Here is a 23,624-nt window from a genome sequence, read left to right as displayed (position 1 = left end):
GAATGAGCAGGCAAGGACCAACACGCCAGCGGCCGTTATCCCCGACGGCGATGTTACCGACGGATTGCCAGCGTTTCCCAATTTCTCAGTCCCTGACCGCCCCCCTAGTTCTAGACTCACCAACCAGGGGAAGCATCCTCCCAGCATCTACCTTGTCCGCATGCCCGCTACGAGACTCCCAAAGCCAGCGTTCTACTCGGAGCCCCGACACGGCAAGAGAGCCCCAGGTGGGCAGAGGAAATGCTTCAAGGACACCCTCAAAGCCTCCTTGAAAAAAAGTGTAACATCCCCACCGACACCTGGGAATCCCTGGCCCAAGACCGCACAAAGTGGAGGAGAAGCATCCGGGAAGGCGCCGAACACTTCGAGTCTCTTCGCCGGGAGCAAGCGGAGGCCAAGCGCAAACAGCGGAAGGAGCGCACATCAACCCAAGCACCCCACCCACCCGCCCCCTTCAACCACCGTCTGCCCCACCTGTGACAGAGACTGAACGGCCGATATATTTCCAAGTCAGGATGGTGTGTGTGACTTGGAGGGGAACTTGGAGGTGGTGGCGTTCCCGTGCGCCTGCTGCCCTTGTCCTTCTAGGTGGTAGAGGTCGCGGGTTTGGGAGGTGCTGCCGAAGAAGCCTTGGTGAGTTCCTGCAGTGCATCTTGTAGATGGTCCACACTGCAGCCACGGTGCGCCGGTGGTGGAGGGAGTGAATGTTTAAGGTGGTGGACGGGGTGCCGATCAAGCGGGCTGCTTTGTCCTGGATGGTGTCGAGCTTCTCGAGTGTTGTTGGAGCTGCAACTCATCCAGGCAAGTGGAGAGTATTCCATCACACTCCTGACTTGTGCCTTGTAGATGGTGGAAAGGCTTTGGGGAGTCAGGAGGTGAGACACTCGCCTCAGAATACCCAGCCTCTGACCCGCTCTAGTTGCCAAGTAAAAAGCCCTTGGATATGCACTCGAAGTGCCGTAACCTACAGGGCTACGGACCGAGAGCTGGAAAGTGGGATTAGGAACATAAGAAATAGGAACAGGGGGAGGCCATACGGCCCCTCGAGCCTGCTCCGCCATTCAATAAGATCACGGCTGGGATCGCTCTTTGTCAGCCGGCACGGAGAAGATGGGCCAAATGGCCTCCCTCCTTGTCATAAGTTTCTATGATTCAGTTTATTAATATTGGGAATGTGGGGGGGGGGGTGGGGGGGGGTGCGGAAATGGTCCGATTGACTGAGAGTCAAGGATCGCCCAATGGGGTCGCCGAAGAGTGCGTTGGCTAATCCGATTGGCTGTGGGAAGGCGGGGAGAGCGCGAAGGGGGGTCGGAGGTGAGAGGTCAAGTGAGGAAAGCTCCAGGAATAGGTTCGAAGCCGAGTTGGCGACGCTCGTCACGATGAATCCTGAGGTAAGAAAACTACTAGGCACTCGGTCTAAGCGTTAAACAAAGCTTTAATCAACTGTTTTACAACATGGAGGTCTAGCTCTGTCCTTCACTAGTTCCTGTTAAGAATGTCCTGCGCAAGCTGGGCCCATGCCCGAGTATTTATACTCTCCCTGGACAGCGCCACCCGCAGGCCACTCAGTTGATTCATGTCAAAGCCGTTGGTTTGAGCGCCCCTGTTTTTTCTTCCTCTCTTTCGCCAAGCAGACAGGAGCGGAGACAGTTACTCGTCCGACAGTCAGCGCTCCCTCACCGGGGATGAGTTCAGTGCCAACGAAAGCTCCCATCTCATTCCAAGTCAAGGAGGACCAGCTTCGGAAACGCAACCAGGTAAAAGGCACCCGCGCACCGGGCCGAGGGAGGCCCACCCAGCGCAGGCCCTGGGTGGAGCCTGGGCCTTTCCTGCTCTGTGTGTGTGGGGGGGGAGCGGGGGGGGAGGGGGAGGGGGGCTTGGTGCGGCTCGCCGGGGTGCAGGCTCTGCGAGGACTGAACTCCCCACCGCTACCTCGCCCACATTGCCAGTCCTCGGGCGTGAGCGCAGGCAGTGGGTGACGGCGGGGGGGGGGGTGGCGGGGAGGGGGTGGGGGTATTCCACCGCGATTGATGTCGTAGCTGAGAGCGTGTGAGAGACAGAGAGAGAGTGTGAGAGTGATAGAGAGACAGAGAGAGAGAGAGAGAGAGAGAGAGAGAATGTGTGAGTGATAGAGAGGAGAGAGTGTGAGAGAGAGAGAGACAGAGAGACAGAAAGAGAGAGACAGAGAGAGAGAGAGAGACAGAGAGAGAGAGAGAATGTGTGAGAGAGACAGAGAAGAGTGTGTGTGAGAGACAGAGAGAGAGAGAGAATGTGTGAGCACTAAACTTCCTAAATCACCTCAAATCTAGCTCCCCAGACACCCTTCATTTCAAAGCCTTTCAGACCCAAGAGCTAAACCCAGAAAAGAGTCCCCTGAGTCAGCTGCTACTGAAACTAAGTACTCAGCCGGACCCTGACCAGCCCCAGACCAAAACAGCCGTCCAAACACCAATCCGAGTGAACCAAATCATTAAAAAATGCAAAGAAACCTACCTGGAACATTGGAACAAAATAACCGAAAGCCAAAGCAGATTAGAATGTTACCGGGCCCTAAAAAGAGAATATAAACTGGCAGACTACCTCACGACCATCAGAGACACAAAACAGAGACAGACCCTCACCAGGTACAGACTAAGCGACCACCAACTGGAAATTGAAAAAGGCAGATACAAGAAATCCTGGCAGCCTAGAGAGAATAGAATATGCGATCAATGTCTGGCTGGCGAGGTTGAAACAGAAATGCATTTCCTCCTAAAATGCGAAAAATTCAACACATCAAGAAACATATTATTCAACAAGCTAAGCCAAACAACCCCAGATTTCAAGGAATTGGATGATCTGTCAAAATTGAGATTAGTCCTAGGAGAAGGAGACAGACCATACCTTGGGGCCAAATATGTAACAACATGTCACAACCTGAGGACTGTTTAAAAGTAAGACTGTTTAAAATTAATATTGAACGTACCAAATGAAGTAGAAAGACTGTTTAAAATTAATATTGTTTAAAAGTAATATTGTATGTACCCAACAAATGTCAAATCGATTGACACCTACAGAATGTTGGAAAACTGTACCTTTTTGCTATGTAAGCTTTGGCAATATGGTTCTCTGTAAACTTTCATGCCAATAAAGCATTTGAATTGAATTGAGAATGTGTGAGAGAGACAGAGAAGAGTGTGTGTGAGAGACAGAGAGAGAGAGAGTGTGTGAGAGAGAAAGAGAGAGAGAGAATATGTGTGAGAGAGAGAGAGAATGTGTGAGCGAGAGAGACAGAGAGAGAGAGTGTGTGAGAGACACAGAGAGAGAGGGAGAATGTGTGAGAGAGAGAAAGAGAGAGAGAGAATGTGTGTGAGAGAGAGACAGAGAGACAGAGAGAGAGAGAGAGACAGAGAGAGAGAGAGACAGAGAGAGAGAATGTGTGCGAGAGAGAGACAGAGAGACACAGAGAGAGAGAGAGAGAGACAGAGAGAGAGAATGTGTGAGAGAGAGAGACAGAGAGACAGAGAGAGAGAGAGAGAGAGAGAGAGAGACAGAGAGAGAGAGAATGTGTGAGAGAGAGAGACAGAGAGAGAGAGACAGAGAGAGAGAATGTGAGAGAGACAGAGAGACACAGAGAGAGCGTGAAGGTGTGAGAGAGACAGAGGAGAGTGTGTGTGAGACAGAGAGAGAGAGAGAGAGAGAATGTATGAGAGAGAGACAGAGAGAGAGAGAATGTGTGAGAGAGAGACAGAGAGAGACAGAGAGAGAGAGAGACAGAGAGACTGTGTGAGAGAGAGACAGAGAGAGAGAGACAGAGAGAGACAGAGAGAGAGAGACAGAGAGAGAGAGAGAGAGACAGAGAGAGAGAGACAGAGAGAGAGAGAGAGACAGAGAGAGAGACTGTGTGTGTGAGAGAGAGAGAGACAGAGAGAGAGAGAGAGAGAGAGAGAGAGAGAGAGAGACAGAGAGAGAGAGAGAGAGACAGAGAGAGAGACAGAGAGAGACAGAGAGAGAGAGAGAGAGACAGAGAGAGAGAGAGACAGAGAGACAGAGAGAGAGAGAGAGAGACTGTGTGTGAGAGACAGAGAGACAGAGAGAGAGAGAGAGGAAGATGAAGAGGGGCGGGAGGAGGCTCGTGTGGAGCAGAAACACCGGCATGGACTCGTTGGGCTGAATGGCCTTTTTCCGTGCAGTAAAACTCGAAGTAATTCCACCTTGACTTTGTACGATGGCGAGAATCATGCGGCAGTGAGTCTGAAACCCGTTTACCTTCTCTCCCCACGCTCCTTTCCAGCCAAGCCCTTTCACTCGCCACCACCCGCTCAAAGTCAAGGGGGAGGGTTAGAAATCTCAGAGACTGCGGTGGAACGGAATACCAGGCGCGGCGCACAGTGGGTGGCCGATCCAAAGCTGCCCGATCATCGCGCCGGCGCCCCGCGCAAAATTCGCCCCCCGGGATCGTCCACGGCGTGCGCGAGACACGCACGGACGGAGGGAAGGAGTGCGCGCGAGAGGGAGCGAGGATCAGACAGAGACTGAAGACAGGGCTCTTACGCAGACTGATGCTAAATAGACAAGTGCCTGCACTCATTCCGGTGTGTGGCCTTTCATGTCCCATTAAACCTTACTTGCTGAGGTTGAAATGATGGAAATCCCACACGTCCTGTACTGGGATCAATCAGTGCTCCTTGCAGCGAGACAGAATTGCAGTTAAACAGCACCTTATCCTGCCCAAGTCTTGCTCGCCCAACAAAATACTTCAAAGTACAATCACTGCAGTTTTTGTAGCCAGAGGCAGCAACCATTTTTCACACAGCAAGATCCCAGTGTAGTGAATCTCCAACTAATTTGTTTGTGGTGTTGTTTGAGGGAGGATTTTCAGCCCTGGGAGTGTTTGATTGGGACAGTGTAGAGGAAGCTTTACTCTGTATCTAACCCGTGCTGTACCTGCCCTGGGAGTGTTTGATGGGACAGTGTAGAGGGAGCTTTACTCTGTATCTAACCCGTGCTGTACCTGCCCTGACTCCATCTGGCATGACGGTTTATTCCTGAAACTTATCGAAAGCGGGGTAGGAGGGAAAACATATGATGCAATTAAATCAATGTATACAAACAACAAATGTGCAGTTAAAATTGGAGACAAACAAACAAAATACTTCCCACAGGGACGGGGGGTGACGCAGGGCTCGCCAATCTCACCGACACTCTTTAATATTTACATAAATGGATTGGCAAAACTACTTGAACAATCTACATCACCCGGCCTCACCCTATATGAATCCAAGGTTAAATTCCTCCTCTATGCAGACGACCTGGTTCTGCTGTCACCAACTAAAGAGGGTCTACAGCAGAACCTGGACCTGCTGGAGTCGTACTGCCAGACTTGGGCCCTGACAATAAATCCCCAAAAAACCAAAGTCCTTGTGTTCCAGCAAAGATCCAAATATCAGGGACCCAAAATAAATTTCACAGTAGGAACAACCAAAATTGAACAAACCACTAACTACACATACTTGGGCTTAAAAATCAGTTCTACAGGAAACTTCAAACTGGCTGTGAATGAACTGAAAGAGAAAGCAAGAAGGGCTTTCTATGCCATCAAAAAATCAATCCAAATAGAAATCCCAATTAGCATTTGGCTCAAAATTTTCAAATCAGTAATTGAACCAATTGCACTCTATGGCAAAATGGGACAATCACCCAATTGAGATCCTACATGCAGAATTCTGTAAAAGTATCCTCCGGACTCAAAGGAAAACAGTAAACAATGCATGCAGGGCGGAACTAGGCCAATATCCATTAATAATCACTATCCAAAAAAGAGCCACCAAATTTTGGAATCACCTACAAATGAGCAACCCCCAATGCTATCACTACGACGCCCTGAAATGCCAAGAGCTGACCATAAAAAAGAATACCCTCAGTCAACTAGTCCTGGGACTCAGTGAAATAACCACTAACAATACTAACAATAACCAGCCCCAGGACAGTGACAGGGTAACACAAAGAATTCGACCCAACACAATCGTAGCTAAGCAAAAGGAAAAATATCTGACATATTGGGCAGAAACAACAAAAACCCAAAGCAAACTCATTTGCTACTTGGCCCTAAACAGACAATACAACATAGCTGATTACCTGACCATGGTAAAGGATAACAAACTGAGAAGAACCTTGGCAAGGTACAGACTTAGCGAACATAGCCTAGCGATCGAAAAAGGCAGACACAGGCAGACCAGGCTGCCAAGAGAAGACAGGATATGCTCTCACTGCAGTCAGGGAGTAGTGGAGACAGAGATGCACTTCCTCACAGCCTGTGGAAAATATCAGGGCATCAGGGAGAATTTCTACCAAAAATTCTCACAAATATGCCCTGAATTCAGAAATCTGAATGACAACCAAAAACTCCCATTCCTACTGGGGGAGGAGAGAAGCTGTGTAACACTGGCGGCACACTATGTTACAGCTTGCCATGAACAGAGGGACAACCAGTAAACTAAGGAAAGAGTATATATAAACAATGCAAATGTATATTTATACACTCAGGGATATACCTGTTTATACACTGTATGAATAGAACTGCGTTTATGTGTTCAACCATAAATGTATTTTGATGCTTTGGCAACATAAGATGTACCTTATCATGCCAATAAAGCGATTTGAATTGAATTGAATTGAATTGAGTGTTTGACGGGACAGTGTAGAGGGAGCTTTACTCTGTATCTAACCCGTGCTGTACCTGCCCTGGGAGTGTTTGATGGGACAGTGGAGAGGGAGCTTTACTCTGTATCTAACTCGTGCTGTAGCTGCCCTGGGAGTGTTTGATGGGGCAGTGTAGAGGGAGCTTTACTCTGTATCTAACCCGTGCTGTACCTGCCCTGGGAGTGTTTGATGGGACAGTGTAGAGGGAGCTTTACTCTGTATCTAACCCGTGCTGTACCTGCCCTGGGAGTGTTTGATGGGGACAGTGTAGAGGGAGCTTTACTCTGTATCTAACCCGTGCTGTACCTGCCCTGGGAGTGTTTGATGGGACAGTGTAGAGGGAGCTTTACTCTGTATCTAACCCGTGCTGTACCTGCCCTGGGAGTGTTTGATGGGGACAGTGTAGAGGGAGCTTTACTCTGTATCTAACCCGTGCTGTACCTGCCCTGGGCGTGTTTGATGGGACAGTGTGGAGGGAGCTTTACTCTGTATCTAACCCGTGCTGTCCCGGCCCTGGGAGTGTTTGATGGGGACAGTGTAGAGGGAGCTTTACTCTGTAACTAACCCGTGCTGTACCTGCCCTGGGAGCGTTTGATGGGACAGTGTAGAGGGAGCTTTACTCTGTAACTAACCTGTGCTGTACCTGCCCTGGGAGCGTTTGATGGGACAGTGTAGAGGGAGCTTTACTTTGTATCTAACCCATGCTGTACCTGCCCTGGGAGTGTTTGATTGGACAGTGTAGAGGCAGCATTACTCTGTATCTAACCCGTGCTGTACCTGCCCTGGGCGTTTTTGATGGGACAGTGTAGAGGGAGCTTTACTCTGTATCTAACCCATGCTGTACCTGCCCTGGGAGTGTTTGATGGGACAGTGTAGAGGGAGCTTTACTCTGTATCTAACCCGTGCTGTACCTGCCCTGGGAGTGTTTGATGGGACAGTGTAGAGGGAGCTTTACTCTGTATCTAACCCGTGCTGTACCTGCCCTGGGAGTGTTTGATGCCCATACTCGATGCGCTTGTGACTGATATCGAACTCTCCGCCTCTCTCTCCCTCTCTCTCTCTGCGCTCTTCCCTCTCCATTGATGTGCAGACACCTCCCGACCTCAGCCAGCAGGCCCAGGCCCGAGCGACACTGGGCCGAAGCGGGCGGCATCCCTCTACGCCAACGGCGGTGCCGCCACCAGCAGCTGCCCTGGTCCGCCGCCGCCGCCGCCGCCGCCCGTCCGCAAGTCGCCGGGCGCCCGGCCTGAGAAGACGCGTCTGGGCTCGACCGCCTCCGTCTGCACCAGAGACAGCTACAAGTCAGCGGCCTCCCAGCTGCCGCCCCCTGCCGGCGACGGTGAGTAACCTGCCCCGCGCTCGCCGCTGCCCTACGGTGAAACCGGGAGCCGAGGGGGACACGGTACCTACAAGGCTGGCACGTGTGGTTAACAGAAGGCACTTGATAAAGTGCCACATGAGAGTCTTCTTGTTAAAAAAAAATTTGGCTACTGCAAAGGCAATTGTATTGGCCTGGAGTGAGGATTGGGTAAGGGACAGAATGAAGGGAGCCGGGTTAAATGGCTGTGTTGTGAATTAATGGGATCAGAGGTTTGGCTCAGGGGGTCTGTGGAATTAGAATTTTGCAGGGAAGAAACCGACCATTCGGCCCCTCTGCTCCGTGCCGGTGTTTCTGCTCCACACGAGCCTCCTCCCGCCCCTCTTCATCTCACCCCATCACCATATCCTTCTATTCCTTTCTCCTGGTGTCTCAGTCCCCTCTCTCCCCCAGGGAGACATCTGTACACTGACTGGTGTCTCTCAGTCCCCTCTCTCCCCCAGGGAGACATCTGTACACTGACTGGTGTCTCTCAGTCCCTCTCCCTCAGGGAGATATCTGTACACTGACTGGTGTCTCTCAGTCCCCTCTCTCCCTCAGGGAGATATCTGTACACTGACTGGTGTCTCTCAGTCCCTCTCCCCCAGGGAGACATCTGTACACTGACTGGTGTCTCTCAGTCCCTCTCCCTCAGGGAGCTATCTGTACACTGACTGGTGTCTCTCAGTCCCCTCTCTCCCTCAGGGAGATATCTGTACACTGACTGGTGTCTCTCAGTCCCCTGTCTCTCAGGGAGATATCTGTACACTGACTGGTGTCTCTCAGTCCCTCTCTCTCAGGGAGATATCTGTACACTGACTGGTGTCTCTCAGTCCCCTCTCTCCCCCAGGGAGACATCTGTACACTGACTGGTGTCTCTCAGTCCCTCTCTCTCAGGGAGATATCTGTACACTGACTGGTGTCTCTCAGTCCCCTCTCTCCCCCAGGGAGACATCTGTACACTGACTGGTGTCTCTCAGTCCCTCTCCCTCAGGGAGATATCTGTACACTGACTGGTGTCTCTCAGTCCCGCTCTCTCAGGGAGATATCTGTACGAACTGGTGTCTCACTCCCTCTCCCTCAGGGAGATATCTGTACACTGACTGGTGTCTCTCAATCCCCTCTCTCTCAGGGAGATATCTGTAAACTGACTGGTGTCTCTCAGTCCCTCTCTCTCAGGGAGATATCTGTACACTGACTGGTGTCTCTCAATCCCCTCTCCCTCAGGGAGATATCTGTACACTGACTGGTGTCTCTCAGTCCCTCTCTCTCAGGGAGATATCTGTACACTGACTGGCGTCTCTCAGTCCCTCTCTCTCAGGGAGATATCTGTACACTGACTGGTGTCTCTCAATCCCCTCTCTCTCAGGGAGATATCTGTACACTGACTGGTGTCTCTCAGTCCCTCTCTCTCAGGGAGATATCTGTACACTGACTGGTGTCTCTCAATCCCCTCTCCCTCAGGGAGATATCTGTACACTGACTGGTGTCTCTCCGTCCCCTCTCCCTCAGGGAGATATCTGTACACTGACTGGTGTCTCTCAGTCCCCTCTCCCTCAGGGAGATATCTGTACACTGACTGGTGTCTCTCCGTCCCCTCTCCCTCAGGGAGATATCTGTACACTGACTGGTGTCTCTCAGTCCCTCTCTCTCAGGGAGATACCTGTACACTGACTGGTGTCTCTCAGTTCCTCTCCCTCAGGGAGATATCTGTACACTGACTGGTGTCTCTCAGTCCCCTCTCTCTCAGGGAGATATCTGTACACTGACTGGTGTCTCTCACTCCCCTCTCCCCCTCAGGGAGATATCTATACACTGACTGGTGTCTCTCAGTCCCCTCTCTCTCAGGGAGATACCTGTACACTGACTGGTGTCTCTCAGTCCCCTCTCTCTCAGCGAGATATCTGTACACTGAATAGTGTCTCTCAGTCCCTCTCTCTCAGGGAGATATCTGTACACTGACTGGTGTCTCTCAGTCCCTCTCCCTCAGGGAGATAGCTGTACACTGACTGGTGTCTCTCAGTCTCCTCTCCCTCAGGGAGATATCTGTACACTGACTGGTGTCTCTCAGTCCCTCTGTCTCAGGGAGATATCTGTACACTGACTGGTGTCTCTCAGTCCATCTGTCTCAGGGAGATATCTGTACACTGACTGGTGCCTCTCAGTCCCTCTCCCTCAGGGAGATATCTGTACACTGACTGGTGTCTCTCAGTCCCTCTCTCAGGGAGATATCTGTATACTGACTGGTGTCTCTCAGTCCCCTCTCTCTCAGGGAGATACCTGTACACTGACTGGTGTCTCTCAGTCCCCTCTCTCTCAGGGAGATATCTGTACACTGACTGGTGTCTCTCAGTCCCTCTCCCTCAGGGAGATATCTGTACACTGACTGGTGTCTCTCAGTCCCTCTCTCTCAGGGAGATATCTGTACACTGACTGGCGTCTCCCAGTCCCTCTCTCTCAGGGAGATATCTGTACACTGACTGGTGTCTCTCAATCCCCTCTCTCTCAGGGAGATATCTGTACACTGACTGGTGTCTCTCAGTCCCTCTCTCTCAGGGAGATATCTGTACACTGACTGGTGTCTCTCAATCCCCTCTCCCTCAGGGAGATATCTGTACACTGACTGGTGTCTCTCCGTCCCCTCTCCCTCAGGGAGATATCTGTACACTGACTGGTGTCTCTCAGTCCCCTCTCCCTCAGGGAGATATCTGTACACTGACTGGTGTCTCTCCGTCCCCTCTCCCTCAGGGAGATATCTGTACACTGACTGGTGTCTCTCAGTCCCTCTCTCTCAGGGAGATACCTGTACACTGACTGGTGTCTCTCAGTTCCTCTCCCTCAGGGAGATATCTGTACACTGACTGGTGTCTCTCAGTCCCCTCTCTCTCAGGGAGATATCTGTACACTGACTGGTGTCTCTCACTCCCCTCTCCCCCTCAGGGAGATATCTATACACTGACTGGTGTCTCTCAGTCCCCTCTCTCTCAGGGAGATACCTGTACACTGACTGGTGTCTCTCAGTCCCCTCTCTCTCAGCGAGATATCTGTACACTGACTGGTGTCTCTCAGTCCCTCTCCCTCAGGGAGATAGCTGTACACTGACTGGTGTCTCTCAGTCTCCTCTCCCTCAGGGAGATATCTGTACACTGACTGGTGTCTCTCAGTCCCTCTGTCTCAGGGAGATATCTGTACACTGACTGGTGTCTCTCAGTCCATCTGTCTCAGGGAGATATCTGTACACTGACTGGTGCCTCTCAGTCCCTCTCCCTCAGGGAGATATCTGTACACTGACTGGTGTCTCTCAGTCCCTCTCTCAGGGAGATATCTGTATACTGACTGGTGTCTCTCAGTCCCCTCTCTCTCAGGGAGATACCTGTACACTGACTGGTGTCTCTCAGTCCCCTCTCTCTCAGGGAGATATCTGTACACTGACTGGTGTATCTCAGTCCCCTCTCTCTCAGGGAGATATCTGTACACTGACTGGTGTCTCTCAGTCCCTCTCCCTCAGGGAGATATCTGTACACTGATTGGTGTCTCTCAGTCCCCTCTCTCTCAGGGAGATATCTGTACACTGACTGGTGTATCTCAGTCCCCTCTCTCTCAGGGAGATATCTGTACACTGACTGGTGTCTCTCAGTCCCCTCTCTCTCAGGGAGATATCTGTACACTGACTGGTGTATCTCAGTCCCCTCTCCCTCAGGGAGATATCTGTACACTGATTGGTGTCTCTCAGTCCCTCTCCCTCAGGGAGATATCTGTACACTGACTGGTGTCTCTCAGTCCCTCTCCCTCAGGGAGATATCTGTACACTGACGGGTGTCTCTCAGTCCCCTCTCCCTCAGGGAGATATCTGTACACTGACTGGTGTCTCTCAGTCCCTCTCCCTCAGGGAGATATCTGTACACTGATTGGTGTCTCTCAGTCCCTCTCTCTCAGGGAGATATCTGTACACTGACTGGTGTCTCTCAGTCCCTCTCCCTCAGGGAGATATCTGTACACTGACGGGTGTCTCTCAGTCCCCTCTCTCTCAGGGAGATATCTGTACACTGACTGGTGTCTCTCAGTCCCTCTCCCTCAGGGAGATATCTGTACACTGATTGGTGTCTCTCAGTCCCTCTCCCTCAGGGAGATATCTGTACACTGATTGGTGTCTCTCAGTCCCTCTCCCTCAGGGAGATATCTGTACACTGACGGGTGTCTCTCAGTGTCCTCTCCCTCAGAGAGAGGAGTTGAATGTGAGAGACAATAGACAGGAAGAAAGCCCTGAGGGACCTGTGCGGGGGAAAGCATCCCTGTGTCTTACAGCAAATATGCACGAGGTCAAGGCTCAGCTAGCCGAGACTCAACGAGATTGAGATTCTCACCATTGTCTTCTCACTGGGAGTAAGGCTGACCTTCGGACTGTTTCTGACAGACAATGGAAAGTATGCCGGCAGCTTGTGTAAAGTATTTACAACTTACTTTCTCTCCCCGCCCCCCACACCCACACCCGCCGGTTCTTTCTCGTAACACCTGTTGGGGATACACTTGTAACAGAAAGAAACGTTTTTCGTTTTCCTGAACCTGGAGCACATCTGCGGGAGAGGAAGCCTGGGCCTTGGGCCTCGGGCAGGAAAGAATCGTTGCCAGGTAACCGAGGTTTATTCAGGGGCCTGTTCGTCATCTGGCGGACTCTCACTTTTGTGGCTTAGTTCCCGAGACCAGTGCAGGGGGCTCAACGCAGATTCCCAGGCTCCCTCTGCACGGTTCCCACGGAGCACGAGGTTCTGGGAGGAGGTAGCTGGGTTCGGGGGCCAGTTTCAGCGCGGGCCGTCTCCGCCTCCCTTGCCTCAGCTCATCCGCTGCTGAAACCCTCATCCATGCCTTGGTCGCCTCCAGACTCCGACTATTCTGACGCTCTGCCGGCCGGCCTCGCACCTTCCACCCTCCGTAACCATCAGCTCATCTAAAACTCCGCTGCCCCCGTGTCCTAACTCGCACCCAGTCCCGTTCACCCATCACCCCCCGCATGTGGTCGCTGACCTACACTGGCTCCCGGTCCGGCAACGCCCCCGATTTTAAAATTCACCGTCCTCGTGTTCAAATCCCTCCATGGTCTCCTTGCCCCCCCTCCCTCCCTAGCTCTGTTACCTCCTCCAGCCCCTACAACCCTCTGAGATCTCCGCACTCCTCCGATTCTGGCCTCTTGCGCATCCCCCGATTTCCATCACTCCACCAGTGGCGACCGCGCCAGGCCCCCCCAGCTCGGGAATTCCCTCCCTAAACCTCTCCGCCTCTCTCTCCTCCTTTAAGACGCTCCTTAAAACCGACCTCTTTGACCAAGCTTTTGGTCACCTGTCCTAATATCTCCTCATGTGGCTCAGGGTCAAATTTTGCCTGATTTACGCTCCTGTGAAGCGCCTTGGGAACGTTTTACTACGTTAAAGGCGCTAAATAAATGCACGTTGTTGTTCATTTCTGTACTTTCATCGCAATGTGTTCTTTGTCTTCCCTGCATTGCCGAAGGGTCAAGCGTTAGGGAAAGGTCAAGGGTGGTGTCCTTTACGACTTCTCGCAAGAAGGCCGTACGGGCACTGGGGGCCGGGGTTACTGGGTGACAGAAATAACAACAGAAAACGCTGGAAAAACTCAGCAGGCCAGGGCTACATCCGTGGAGAGAGAAACAGAGCCAACGTTTCAGGTCGAAGACCCTTCGTCAGAACTGAGAAAGAAAAGCAGGAAATGAAACAGATTAAAAAGCAAGTTTGGGGGCGGGGAAATGGGGGAGGGGATGAAAGAAGAAAAGGGAAGGTTTGTGAAAAGTAAAGAGACATTAAGAGATATTCAAGGCGAGATGAGATGGTAATAGGACAGATTAAGAAACAAAAGGTAAGCATGCAGGTGCAGCAGGCGGTTAAGAAAGCAAATGGTATGTTGGCCTTCATAGTGAGAGGATTCGAGTACAGGAACAAGGATGTCTTGCTGCAGTTGTACAGGGCCTTGGTGAGACCACATCTTGAGTATTGTGTGCAGTTTTGGTCGCCTTATCTGAGGAAGGATGTTCTTGCCATGGAGGGAGTGCAGCGAAGATTCACCAGACTGATACCTGGGATGGCAGGAATGACGTATGAAGAGAGATTGGGTCGATTGGGCTTATATTCGCTGGAGTTTAGAAGAATGAGAGGGGATCTCATCGAAACTTATAACATTCTAACAGGACTAGACAGGCTAGATGCAGGAAGGATGTTCCCGATGGTCGGGGAGTCCAGAACCAGGGGTCACAGTCTAAGGATAAGGGGTAAGCCATTTAGGACTGAGATGAGGAGGAATTTCTTCACCCAGAGAGTGGTGAACCTGTGGAATTCTCTACCACAGAAGGCAGTTGAGGCCAATTCATTAAATATATTCAAGAAGGAGTTAGATATATTTCTTAAAGCTAAAGTGATCAAGGGGTATGGAGAGAAAGCAGGGACAGGGTACTGACTTTGGATGATCAGCCATGATCTCATTGAATGGCGGAGCAGGCTCGAGGGGCCGAATGGCCGACTCCTGCTCCTATCTTCTATGTTTCTATGAGAGAAGATGGAGGGGACGGAACGGATGTTTTCAGTATTGTGAGGACGGATTTCTTAACCTGATCCTAGTAGATGATTCACTGAGGTCAGAGGTTCAATTCCTGTGGGGGTGTCTCAGGTTAAATGCGAGGGAACTGGGAGTGAGGAGGCAGGTCCTGTGAGGGCGGGGAACGAAGGGAAATTGAGTTGGGTTACAATGAAGGATGTTGAAGTGCGGGGGGGGGTCAAAGGACAATTAGACGGGTTTTCGAAGAGGGAGAGGTGGAATTGAAGGGCATGGGGCGAAGGTGGGGCTGAGGGATATGGGGAGAAGGTGGGTGGGTGGGGTTGAGGGATATGGGGAGAAGGTGGGTGGGTGGGGTTGAGGGATATGGGGAGAAGGTGGGTGGGTGGGGTTGGGGGAGATGGGGAGAAGGTGGGTGGGTGGGGTTGAGGGATATGGGGAGAAGGTGGGTGGGTGGGGTTGAGGGATATGGGGAGAAGGTGGGTGGGTGGGGTTGGGGGAGATGGGGAGAAGGTGGGTGGGTGGGGTTCAGGGATATGGGGAGAAGGTGGGTGGGTGGGGTTGGGGGAGATGGGGAGATGGTGGGTGGGTGGGGTTGAGAGATATGGGGAGAAGGTGGGTGGGTGGGGTTGGGGGAGATGGGGAGTGGGTGGGTGGGGTTGAGGGATATGGAGAGAAGGTGGGTGGGTGGGGTTGGGGATATGGGGAGAAGGTGGGTGGGTTGTGTTGAGGGAGATGGGGAGAAGGTGGGTGGGTGGGGTTGGGGGAGATGGGGAGAAGGTGGGTAGGTGGGGTTGAGGGAGATGGGGAGTGGGTGGGTGGGGTTGAGGGAGATGGGGAGAAGGTGGGTGGGTGGGGTTGGGGGAGATGGGGAGAAGGTGGGTGGGTGGGGTTGGGGGAGATGGGGAGAAGGTGGGTAGGTGGGGTTGAGGGAGATGGGGAGTGGGTGGGTGGGGTTGAGGGAGATGGGGAGAAGGTGGGTGGGTGGGGTTGGGGGAGATGGGGAGAAGGTGGGTGGGTGGGGTTGAGGGATATGGGGAGAAGGTGGGTGGGTGGGGTTGAGAGATATGGGGAGAAGGTGGGTGGGTGGGTGAAATAAAGAATAGATTTGCCTTTCTAATCTAGGCTTTATTAACTTAAAAATCCGGTAGCACGTCTTCAACACCCAGTCCCAACTAAAGGCTGGAAAGAACTGAATTTAAGATGGCCACCACAAATCACATGACATCAACTACCAATGAGATTACAGCATATATCCCAAGGCAGGAAACAAACAACCAATCACAATACTTCTTACTAAACATAAAGAATAATCACCACATTCACCCCTCCTTTTAAAATATACTCCAACCTAAATAACCTTTACAATTTATAATTAATTATTTACAACTAAAACTATGCACAGACAAAATAAAACTATTCAACATGACACAATACTAAGTGAGCAACAACAAATAGTAACATTGCACATAAGTATTAAGGATCTCTCAACTAAAACAATATAATATTTCAACAATTTTAAAACATTACTATCAATTTAAAAGTCCATTTTCAATCGGTCGACTGGATATCTTGTTCATGTCGACCTTCTTAACCTTGGTGAAATTCCTTGCCCTCCCACACCAGGAGACACAGAAGTATCTTCTGCAGGAAGGCTATCCATATCCCGATTTTCAACGGTTTCCGGATTAGAAATCCCATCAGGAGGTAAACTGGGACGGTCATGAACATCCATCGAGGGCTGACTAATAGAAGTATAATTATCTGCAGTCGGATTGGAAATATTCGTAGTATCTGTAACAGCATCCACATTATCTGAATCATGACTATTGTTAATATCCTCAGAAGAGGGCTGGCCACCACAAGGAGCCAAGTCTTTAATTGAAACGGTACTTTCTTTCCCATCTTGGAATCGAATATGAGCATATTGGGAATTTGCCTCCAACAGCTCCACCTCCTCCACTAAAGGATCATATTTTGACAATCTAACATGGCGTCGAAGCAGCACAGGTCCCTGCATAGTAAGCCATGAAGGTACCGAATATCCCGTAGTAGATCTCCGCGGATAGTTAAAGAGCCTTTCATGGGGGGTCACATTAGTAGCCGTTGAAAGCAATGATCTAATGGAATGCAGGGCATCAGGCAGTACCATTTCCCACTGTGTATTCTTAAGGTTCCGGGATGTCAAAGCCAACATAACTGCCTTCCAGATCACCCCATTGTATCGTTTGCACTGTCCATTACCCTGGGGATTATACGGGGTAGTTCTGCTAGTAGAAATTCCCCGACTCTGGAGGTATTCCTTCAACTGGGAAGACATAAAAGAACTTCCCTGATCCGAATGGATATACGCAGGCATCCCAAAGATGACAAAAAGTTGAGTCAGACATTTGATAACTGTAGCAGCTGATACATCTGCGCAAGGAAAAGCAAAAGGGAACCTTGAAAACTCATTCACAACAGTAAATATATATCGGTTTTGAGTAGTTGAAGGAAGAGGCCCCTTGAAATCGACGCTCAAACGTTCAAAAGGAGAAGTAGCCTTTATAAGATGAGCTCGTTGAGGCTTAAAGAAATTCGGTTTACACCGAGCACAGATAGAACATGATGAAGTCATCCGCTTGACGTCTTCAACTGAAAAGGGCAAATTCTTACTGCGTACGAAGCGTATCATCCTCGTAACCCCAGGATGGCATAAGGCATTGTGAAGATTAATAAGCGTATCTCCGTGAATCACAGAACAATAAGCCCTCGACAGCGCATCAGCAGCAACATTATCCTTCCCCGGACGATAAACTATATCAAAATGGTAACATGCCAACTCAATCCTCCACCTCATTATTTTATCATTCTTAATCTTTCCAAAATGTTTGACATCAAACATAAAGGACACAGACTTTTGATCAGTTACCAACGTAAAATGTCGCCCCGATAAATAATGTCTCCATTTACGCAGTGCTTCTACTATTGCATACGCCTCTTTCTCTATTGAAGAATGCCTTTTTTCACTATTGTTCAAGGTACGTGAGAAAAAGGCCACAGGTCTTCCATTTTGGTTCAGAGTAGCCCCAATTGCAAAATCAGAAGTGTCCGTCTCAATCACAAAAGGAACCTGCTCATCAATAGAATGCACAACTGCTCCAAGGATATCCTTTTTAAAATTATCAAAACACGTCCTGGCCTCCCATGATAGAGGATATGTCGTAACCCGAATAAGAGGCCGGATCTTCTGTGAAAAATTTGCAATCCAATTAGAATAGTAAGAAAACAGTCCAACAACTCGTTGCAAAGCCTTAGAATTAGTAGGACAAGGTAAATCAATCAATGGTCGCAGACGTTCTGGGTCTGGTTTAATCTTGTTTCCCGAGATAATGTACCCCAGTAGATTTACCTCAGTGGTCGAAAAGGTACACTTCTCTTTATTGAAAGTTAAACCAACTTTTTCCGCAGCTTGAAGGAATCTTTCTAAATTAGAATCATGCTCCACCCTTGATTTGCCACACACCGTGATGTCATCTAAATATGAAAAGGTGTCAGAGAGAGAGTTATCACTTATAAAAGCATCCATTGCCCGTTGAAAACAAGCAACACCATTAGTAACACCAAATGGTATTCGGCAAAACTGATACAGCTTTCCACCAGCCTCAAAGGCCGTATATGGTTGATCCTTCTTAACAATAGGAATCTGATGATAAGCACTCTTTAGGTCAATAGTGCTAAAAACCTTATACTGAGATACTTTATTGATAAGCTCATCAATCTTAGGCAAAGGGTACGCATCTAATTGAGTATACCTATTAATAGTTTGGGAATAGTCTATCACCATTCGTTTCTTATGTCTCTCGTTAGTCGTGACAACTACCTGTGCCCGCCAAGGCGAACAACTAGGTTCAATGATTCCTTCCAATAAGAGACGTTGAACATCAGAATGAATAAATTCTCTATCCTGACTGCTATACCTTCTTGACTTGGTAGCAATTGGCTTACAATCCGGCATCAAATTGGAAAAAAGTGATAATGGAGAAATGGATAAAGAGGTTAATCCACAAATAGATAAAGGTGGCTTAGTCCCTCCAAATGAAAGACTGAGACTCTTGTGTAACTGAAGCACATCATGACCAATCAAAATATCCGCACAGAGATTAGGCAAAACAGATAGGCGTATATCAGTATACGTATTACCTAGAAGAATCAATTTCACAAGGCAACAACCAGCTACTTGTGAAGTGAGAGTCGTCTGAGCCATACACACCTGATAGGAAACAGGTGAAATTTTCAAATGCTTCTCCTTTGCAAACTGAAGACTTATAAAACTCTCGGTACTGCCCGTATCTATAAGGGCCTTCACTTCCAACCCATTAACTTGGGCCGTAACTATAGCTTTGTTTAGGCCATGAGCAAATGCAGCAGAAATTGATGCAATAAACGCCCTATCTAAAGGCTGAATAGTCACAGAGGAGGTAATTGAACCTGATGATTTACACACACGTGCGTAATGACCTCTCTTGCCGCATTTACTACACACAGCCTCCCGAGCAGGACACTTCAGACGAGGGTGCCGGACGTTCCCACAAAAATAACACTTCTGAATCCTAGAGGCAACAGCCGCTGAAGTAGAAACTGTTTCAGAATCTAGTAAACCACTCCTATTAAGTCCACATAATTCCTTTTCATCCGGAATTGCCGAAACCACAGTCACGGGCTGATTAAAAAGAGCATAAGAATCCGAACTTCTCTGAGCCACATCCAATGTAGAAGCTTGCTCAAAAGCACTCTTAAGATCCAAAGTTTTATTTTCTAACACCCGCTGACGAATTGATCTAGACAGTAATCCATTAATAAAAGCATCCCGTACCGATTCTTCCTTATATTCTTCAGCCGTCATGGCCTTATAATTACAGTTAACACTAAGGCACCGAAGTGCTTGTAAATAAGTATCCAAAGATTCTCCCACCTGCTGCCTACGGGCAGATAGAAGGTGACGTGCAAATACCTCATTCTTCGGTTTAACAAAAATCTTTTCCAATGTAGAAATAGCCACTTCGTAAGTTTTACAGTCCAAAATATACTTATATACACATCCAGAGCAATGTAGTTGATCAGCATATTCAGCTTATTTAGAGACTCTTGATCCAACACGCCCAAAAAGTTTTTAAATGTACAATACCAATGTTTCCATTTATCATCCACTCCTGCAGAATTAGGGTCAGCATTGAATCGTTCTGGTTGAAGATATCGCTCCATTCTGACATAAAGTTAATAAATTGAAATAAAGAATAGATTTGCCTTTCTAATCTAGGCTTTATTAACTTAAAAATCCGGTAGCACATCTTCAACACCCAGTCCCAACTAAAGGCTGGAAAGAACTGAATTTAAGATGGCCACCACAAATCACATGACATCAACTACCAATGAGATTACAGCATATATCCCAAGGCAGGAAACAAACAACCAATCACAATACTTCTTACTAAACATAAAGAATAATCACCACAGTGGCGTTGGGGGAGATGGGGAGAAGGTGGGTAGGTGGGGTTGAGGGATATGGGGAGAAGGTGGTTGGGTGGGGTTGGGGGAGATAGGGAGAAGGTGGGTGGGTGGGGTTGAGAGATATGGGGAGAAGGTGGGTGGGTGGGGTTGAGGGAGATGGGGAGAAGGTGGGTGGGTGGGTTGAGGGATATGGGGAGAAGGTGGGTAGGTGGGGTTGAGGGATATGGGGAGAAGGTGCGTGGGTGGGGTTGAGGGAGATGGGGAGAAGGTGGGTGGGTGGGGTTGAGGGATATGGGGAGAAGGTGGGTGGGTGGGATTGAGGGAGATGTGGAGAAGGTGGGTGGGTGGGGTTGAGGGAGATGGGGAGAAGGTGGGTGGGTGGTGTTGAGGGAGATGGGAGAAGGTGGGTGGGTGGGGTTGAGGGATATGGGGAGAAGGTGGGTGGGTGGGGTTGAGGGAGATGGGGAGAAGGTGGGTGGGTGGTGTTGAGCGATATGGGGAGAAGGTGGGTGGGTGGGGTTGAGGGATATGGGGAGAAGGTGGGTGGGTGGGGTTGAGGGATATGGGGAGAAGGTGGGTGGTTGGGGTTGGGGGAGATGGGGAGATGGTGGGTGGGTGGGGTTGAGAGATATGGGGAGAAGGTGGGTGGGTGGGGTTGGGGGAGATGGGGAGTGGGTGGGTGGGGTTGAGGGATATGGAGAGAAGGTGGGTGGGTGGGGTTGGGGATATGGGGAGAAGGTGGGTGGGTGGGGTTGAGGGAGATAGGGAGAAGGTGGGTGGGTGGGTTTGGGGGAGATGGGGAGAAGGTGGGTAGGTGGGGTTGAGGAAGATGGGGAGTGGGTGGGTGGGGTTGAGGGAGATGGGGAGAAGGTGGGTGGGTGGGGTTGGGGGAGATGGGGAGAAGGTGGGTGGGTGGGGTTGGGGGAGATGGGGAGAAGGTGGGTGGGTGGGGTTGGGGGAGATGGGAAGAAGGTGGGTGGGTGGGGTTGGGGGAGATGGGAAGAAGGTGGGTGGGTGGGGTTGGGGGAGATGGGGAGAAGGTGGGTAGGTGGGGTTGAGGGAGATGGGGAGTGGGTGGGTGGGGTTGAGGGAGATGGGGAGAAGGTGGGTGGGTGGGGTTGAGGGAGATGGGGAGAAGGTGGGTGGGTGGGGTTGGGGGAGATGGGGAGAAGGTGGGTAGGTGGGGTTGAGGGAGATGGGGAGTGGGTGGGTGGGGTTGAGGGATATGGGGAGAAGGTGGGTGGGTGGGGTAGAGGGACATGGGGAGAAGGTGGGTGGGTGGGGTTGGGGGAGATGGGAAGAAGGTGGGTGGGTGGGGTTGAGGGAGATGGGGAGAAGGTGGGTGGGTGGGGTTGGGGGAGATGGGGAGAAGGTGGGTGGGTAGGGTTGAGGGATATGGGGAGAAGGTGGGTAGGTGGGGTTGAGGGATATGGGGAGAAGGTGGGTGGGTGGGGTTGGGGAGATGGGGAGTGGGTGGGTGGGGTTGGGGAGATGGGGAGTGGGTGGGTGGGGTTGAGGGATATGGGGAGAAGGTGGGTAGGTGGGGTTGAGGGATATGGGGAGAAGGTGGGTGGGTGGGGTAGAGGGATATGGGGAGAAGGTGGGTGGGTGGGGTTGGGGATATGGGGAGAAGGTAGGTGGGTTGTGTTGGGGGAGATGGGGAGTGGGTGGGTGGGTTTGGGGATATGAGGAGAAGGTGGGTGGGTCGGGTTGAGGGATATGGGGAGTGGGTGGGTGGGGTTGGGGAGATGGGGAGAAGGTGGGTGGGTGGGGTTGGGGAGATGGGGAGTGGGTGAGTGGGGTTGAGGGATATGGGGAGAAGGTGGGTGGGTGGGGTTGAGGGATATGGGGAGTGGGTGGGTGGGGTTGGGGATATGGGGAGAAGGTGGGTGGGTGGGGTTGAGGGATATGGGGAGTGGGTGGGTGGGGTTGGGGAGATGGGGAGAAGGTGGGTGGGTGGGGTTGGGGAGATGGGGAGTGGGTGAGTGGGGTTGAGGGATATGGGGAGAAGGTGGGTGGGTGGGGTTGAGGGATATGGGGAGTGGGTGGGTGGGGTTGGGGATATGGGGAGAAGGTGGGTGGGTGGGGTTGGGGATATGGGGAGAAGATGGTTGGGTGGGGTTGGGAAGATGGGGAGTGGGTGGGTGGGGTTGAGGGATATGGGGAGAAGGTGGGTGGGTGGGGTTGGGGAGATGGGGAGTGGGTGGGTGGGATTGGGGATATGCGGAGAAGGTGGATGGGTGGGGTTGAGGGAGATGGGGAGAAGGTGGGTGGGGTTGGGGGAGATGGGGAGAAGGTGGGTCGGTGGGGTTGAGGGAGATGGGGAGAAGGTGGGTGGGTGGGGTTGAGAGATATGGGGAGGTGGGTAGGTGGGGTTGAGGGATATGGGGACAAGGTGGGTGGGTGGGGTTGAGGGAGATGGGGAGAAGGTGGGTGGGTGGGGTTGAGGGAGATGGGGAGAAGGTGGGTCGGTGGGGTTGGGGGAGATGGGGAGAAGGTGGGTGGGTGGGGTTGGGGGAGATGGTGAGAAGGTGGGTGGGTGGGGCTGAGGGATATGGGGAGAAGGTGGGTGGGTGGGGTTGGGGGAGATGGTGAGAAGGTGGGTAGGTGGGGTTGAGGGAGATGGGGAGAAGGTGGGTGGGTGGGGTTGAGCGAAAGGGTGGTTCAGTTATGGAGCTGAGGTCAGCGTTGACTGCACTAACCCCCTCTCTCTCTCTCTTTCTCTCTCTCTCCGGTCCGCTGCTCCCTTCCTCTCCTCTCCTGTCCTTCTCTCTCTCCCGCCCCGCCACTCCCCTCAGATCCCTGCGCCACCCTGCTCCTCAGTTGCCTCTTCTGCCAGTTCTCGGACTGCTGCCAGCTATTGCCCGCCCTGTGCCTGGACACCCTCGGCTGCTGCCTGTGCTTCCCCTGCCAGGCCCTGGGGCCCGGCGGTCCGGCCGGGAGGGCCAGGGGCTGTGACTGCTGGTGCGGCTTCGACCCGGACGGCTCCGTCTTCGACGCCTGTCAACAGACCAGCGAGTGCCTGGAATTGGCTCTGGAGATCTCGGAGCTCTGCTATCACTGAGTAACTGCTTCAGCTGACTAACGCTGGGGGTGGGGCGGGCGGGGGAAAGAGGGGAAGGTCAGTGAGACACGGAGCTTGGTGTATCACTTGGCACACTCCTCACTGTAACACTCTGATGTACCCCACACCCCTCACTGTAACACTCTGATATACCCCACACCCCTCACTGTAACACTCTGATATACCCCACACCCCTCACTGTAACACTCTGATATAACCCACACCCCTCACTGTAACACTGATATACACACACCCCTCACTGTAACACTGATATACCCCACACCCCTCACTGTAACACTCTGATATACCCCACACCCCTCACTGTAACACTCTGATATACCCCACACCCCTCACTGTAACACTCTGATATACCCCACACCCTCACTGTAACACTGATACACCCCACACCCCTCACTGTAACACTGATATAACCCACCTCTCACTGTAACACTCTGATATACCCCACACCCCTCA

General features: G+C 51.3%; 1 protein-coding gene across 1 annotated transcript; it reads left to right on the top strand.

The window, feature by feature from the left end:
* Nucleotides 1-1,238: 1,238 nt before the first annotated feature.
* On the top strand, nt 1,239-23,150 carry LOC147086842 (uncharacterized). Its single transcript, XM_085978337.1, has 4 exons — nt 1,239-1,314; nt 1,635-1,757; nt 7,772-8,020; nt 22,885-23,150. Exons 1-4 carry the CDS (start codon nt 1,239-1,241, stop codon nt 23,148-23,150), a joined length of 714 nt encoding a protein of 237 aa, XP_085834463.1.
* Nucleotides 23,151-23,624: the final 474 nt, after the last annotated feature.

This window comes from Somniosus microcephalus, unplaced genomic scaffold (assembly GCF_052327205.1).
Source record: "Somniosus microcephalus isolate GS21.2 unplaced genomic scaffold, FLI_Smic_1.0 unresolved_chr7, whole genome shotgun sequence".
Classification (NCBI taxonomy): Eukaryota; Metazoa; Chordata; class Chondrichthyes; order Squaliformes; family Somniosidae; genus Somniosus; species Somniosus microcephalus.
This window is presented reverse-complemented; position numbering and strand designations above follow the sequence as displayed.